A 4,896-nucleotide genomic window follows, 5' to 3' on the forward strand; every position below is an offset into this window, starting at 1 on the left:
CAGCCAATCAATTTCCCCACAGCAAGATATTCACTGTACAACAAAGAATTTACTTTGGAAGAGCTTATATACCATATGGACACATTGGAAGGATCCTCACCTGGTCCCGATGACATCCACAATCAAATGCTGAAAAGACTTCCACTATTTATCAAGAAGAAATTACTTGCATCATACAATAACATTTGGATCAATGGAATATTCCCCAACACCTGGAGAGAATCTCACCTAATCCCAATCCCTAAACCAGGAAAACACACAAACGATCCAAAAAATCTTCGACCCATATACCTAACAAGCTGTGTGATGAAACTTTTCGAAAGAATGGTCAATCGCAGACTAATGAACGAACTCGAAAATAAATCAATCCTGGGACCTAATCAATTCGCTTTCCGGAAAGGAAAACAAACAACTGATCCCTTACAGAGATAGAAGACATATGCACCCAAGCCATAAATGAGAAAAACACGCAGAACTTCTTTTCCTGGACTTAGAAAAGGCATACGACAGAACCTGGCGCTATCTGATACTAAAAAATCTGTCAAAAGCTGGCATAGGGGGACACATGGCTACCTTTTGCCAAAAATTTCTCGAAGAAAGACGTTTCAAAGTACTTTATCAAGGGCATTTCTCCTCTGAACAAATTCAACAAAACGGAGTACCACAAGGATCAGTACTTGCTGCCACATTCTTCCTAGTTGCTATCAATAGCATAAACGATTGGATACCCAAAAACACCATTATCAAACTATATGCAGACGACATCACCATCGCCGTAATCTCAAGATGCGCCAGATGGACCCGCTTTAAGATACAAAAAATCCTAGACCGAATTAAAGACTGGTGCACTGAAACTGGATTTACCATCTCTACTCAAAAGTCGTCAACCGGAAAAACCGGAAACCGGAAAAAACCGGAAACCGGAAAAAACTTCTAAAACAGCCTCCTGCCATACTTGATAAAGAACCAATCAAACTAACAAAAAATACAAAACTGTTAGGAATATGGCTAGATCACAAACTCAACTTCAAACATCATATTCAAACGAAACGAGATGAATGTAACCGAATATTAGCCCTGATGAAAAGTATAAGCAGCACAAATTTCGGAGCAGATCGAAGATCATTACTTCGGATATTAAACACCATGCTTGTTCCCAGACTTATATACGGAGGCCCTATAATAAGCCGAGCTAAAGATACCGATCTCAACAGACTGTGCCCCATATACCATCAAGGAATTCGAATAGCCACTGGGGCATTTCACTCCAGCCCAATTGAAAGCCTGTTAGCAGAAAGTGGACAACTTCCATTGGATCTTAGAATATCTGAAGCACTTATCTTATATAGTACAAAACAAATGTACCGCAAAGCTATCTCCCCAACCTGTACACTAGCAGAGCGATCAAACGAAAAATCAGAGACCCTGAACATCCCACAGGTAAACGTTACCATAGGACAATCAAATTACAACACCATCAAACAAATAAACGGAGTCAACATAACCACACTCAATACTCTAACACCCACCGAAAAAGAATCCGTTTTCTCGAAGCATGCAAACTCAAATACCCCACCACAAACACATATACACAGATGGATCAAAACCAGACAAGGAACGGGAAGCGGAATATACTCGAGTGACCATGAAATTAGCATCAATCTTCCTAAACATTTATCCATCTTCAGCGCGGAAGCATACGCAATAAATAAAGCAATTGACCTCAACCCCACTGAATTGACGGTCATATTCAGCGATTCTCAAAGTGTCCTCGCGGCAGTTAAAGGGCACAACTCTAACCACCCATGGATAGAAGATATCAAAAACAAAGTAAAACAAAACCCTGGCCGCTTAGACCTGTGCTGGGTACCAGCTCATATCAACATAACTGGCAACGAAAAAGCCGACAAACTAGCGAAACTTGCCACAGCAGCACAGACATCCACCAATATCGAAACACCATACGACGATTTCAAAAAGCTAGTTAAACTCCATACAAGACTAACATGGGAGAATGTCTGGCACAATAACCGCGGACACTTGAGAGAAATAAAATATGATACAAGCGAATGGTCAACATCCTTCTCGATGAACAGAGAAGAAAGCAAAGCTATTACCCGACTCAGAATCGGTCACACTAGAATTACACATGGACATTACGCCCGCAAGGAAGCCGCACCCACCTGCTCAGCATGTGGCTCCCCAATTACAGTGAAGCACATCATTCTGGAATGCACCAAATTCACCAAACACCGTATCGAAGAAAATATCGCCAAGTCACTCTACCTGGCCCTAGGAAACGATATCAATGAACTTAGAAAAACAGCATCATACCTCACGAAAACGAATTTGATCCACGAAATTTAACGCATCAGCAAAAATACTTACACGATGAATAAGCCAACCACCGAGCTACGCAGCATAAGGGAATCAAGACAACCAACCTGACGGGAACCCGGACCAAAGGCTAACACGAACGATAAATCCACTGTGACTAGATATAAGAATGTATTGTAATTTTATCCTCCGGTGACTTAAATGACAACAAGTTAAAAAGGTCACCTAAATAAATCAAATACAACAACAACAACAACTTATCTATTATCTCATCACCGCCAAGTAGTAGATTTGAAAATCAAACTAAACCCCAATACAGCGTTTTGGGTCTTCTGAACTACTTTGCTATAGATGTTAACTTTCAAAATCACACAAATTCCTAGATATCTCACCTGCACTAGACCGGTGGAGAGTGCCTTGTTTCCATATAGTTCCAAATTACGTGTACGTTTAAGTTTGGAAGATGATATTAGCATTTCTATATCATTGTAAATCGTTTAACTTCACGTTGAAGTAATACACTCAAATCTTTAATTAGTGTCCAAATTGATATCTGTACGGCTAGAAAAAAGTACCTAATTTTATGTACTTTTTTCCCTCTTGCATCTCCCTCCCTCATTCCTTTGTAGTCATAAATTTAAAAGCAAAACTACTCAACAAGGGCAGTTAAGTATGGGAACCCAACGTTAAGTAATCCCATGTTTAAGGTAGCTTCACACTTCCGGAGTTTAGTACGCGGAATTTTTTCTCATGTATTTTTACATATGCTATTTTTTCGGGATTTGGGTCCTGAAGATAATATTAAGTAAATTTAACTTTACCTAATTTTGGGTTCTCTTACAAAACCGCCGTTTTGAGTGAAAAGTACCTAATATTACGTTCTTTTTTCTGTGTGTGGATCCGGATGAGTATGATGCTACTCTCATACAATGGGCTAGGCTTTTACCTACCACCTACAAATTTTATGCGAATCGCTTAACCTTCCTAACATGTTCGACCGCACTTTCAAATTGTAATAACCAGGGTTTGCAGAAAATGCTCTCAATAGATAACGAACAACGATAAAAGAAAGGCAAAAACTGTTCCGAATCATAACAAGCCATGATAAAATATTTATCAAACTTGTATACAAGTGCGAGAAAACAAAATCGGATAGGCGCACCTAGAGGTGTGCGCCGCCAGTTTTTGACACGACGCCGCCGCCGGCCCTTCTGCATCGACGCGCCGCCGCACATAGGAGTACGCAGAGTAAAATCGTGGCCAAAATTATGTCAATCATTTTATTGTCTGTAAATGCATTCAATATACACAGCAAAGTGTATTTTTTCGTTTTTATGCTTTTTGCATTCATAGCAGTGCAGTATGACCACTGGTGGCGTCAGTTATTGTTATTTGATAAAGCATCACTTGGCGCAAGAACGCTGCCTTTGAAAACTACAGCGTGCTTGCGACGAGCGGTGCCCACCTCTGAATCCGTCATTGAGTATGATCTTTCTTATTTTATTCTTCATTCTTTGATTATCATTACTTACAAAATTTTTGGCCTCACTCTTTTTTGGAAGCAAAACATAATTTATGTGAGTTTTGTCGCTCAAAACCAATATTATTTATCTTTTTGACTAGCTTTTTAGCAAACTTCACTTTATTAAAATACAAATAAGTCACGAATGCGTGAGGATGCGTGAAATGTGTTTTGTGGAGCTTTTTAAGGAAACTCCAATCTTTCCAACGCTGAAAAGTTTGTTTCTTGGACGGGATTGGAGCCTTATGAAAAGCTGAAGTTTGTAAAACGTTGGATGGTAAAAAAGGTAAAAAAAGGCTAGCAAATAATATCATTATTAGGGATCATCGTAGAACGGTTTCAGATCAAATCATGCTTGAAAACGTTTTTCATACTTTCATCATTGATACCTATATTGATTTTCATTTTCAAAATCACTAATAACCAAGAAAAACACGAAAAAAGGGACATTTTTTATGCACAATTGCGATTAAACTTGCATTGTAATTATAGTGAAGTTTTGACAGTCAGCATTGCTTACAAGCAAACAATATGATTTCAAAAACCCCTTGGCAAATTAGTATTACTATTTGAGAGTTCAAAAACAAAAAATAATATGGAAATATCTAAAATTTTTGTTTTTGACTTTTGGCCAGGATTTGGGCTGAAATACTCCTCAGTGCGCCGTTTAAATTTTTTCACACCGGTGGTCTTTAATTTTCCACGCCGATTCAAAATTTAAGAAATACGCAGAACTTTCCGCGGAAAATGCGACGATTCAATGGAATTTCCGTAGATTTTTTCGGTTGATCCCTCAGGTATCAGAACGTCGGCTCAGGAGGCACGTTCCCCTCAATTTGGGAGATTTGTGCCATCGCCTTCACTGGCCTTTCTCATCATTTACCTGACGGAAAAGGAAGTGAAAAGGGGAAAGGAAGAGGAAGTGAAGTTGGAAAAGGGAATGGAACCATTTATAGGAAAGCCAATTATGTAGACTCACACGCATTCAGCTAGGGCCTAAAGAGAGGTGTCACAACAGAGGACGTAACAATGGACGA

At 39.2% G+C, this 4,896-nt stretch overlaps 1 protein-coding gene across 1 annotated transcript; it reads left to right on the forward strand.

Annotated features, from left to right (window-relative positions):
- Positions 1-1,359: 1,359 nt before the first annotated feature.
- LOC134206500 (uncharacterized) lies at positions 1,360-2,367 on the forward strand. Its single transcript, XM_062682230.1, has one exon. The coding sequence runs from the start codon at positions 1,360-1,362 to the stop codon at positions 2,365-2,367; it is 1,008 nt and encodes a 335-aa protein (XP_062538214.1).
- The last annotated feature ends 2,529 nt before the right edge of the window (positions 2,368-4,896 follow it).

The sequence above is a fragment of the Armigeres subalbatus genome, chromosome 1 (genome assembly GCF_024139115.2).
Source record: "Armigeres subalbatus isolate Guangzhou_Male chromosome 1, GZ_Asu_2, whole genome shotgun sequence".
Lineage (NCBI taxonomy): Eukaryota > Metazoa > Arthropoda > Insecta > Diptera > Culicidae > Armigeres > Armigeres subalbatus.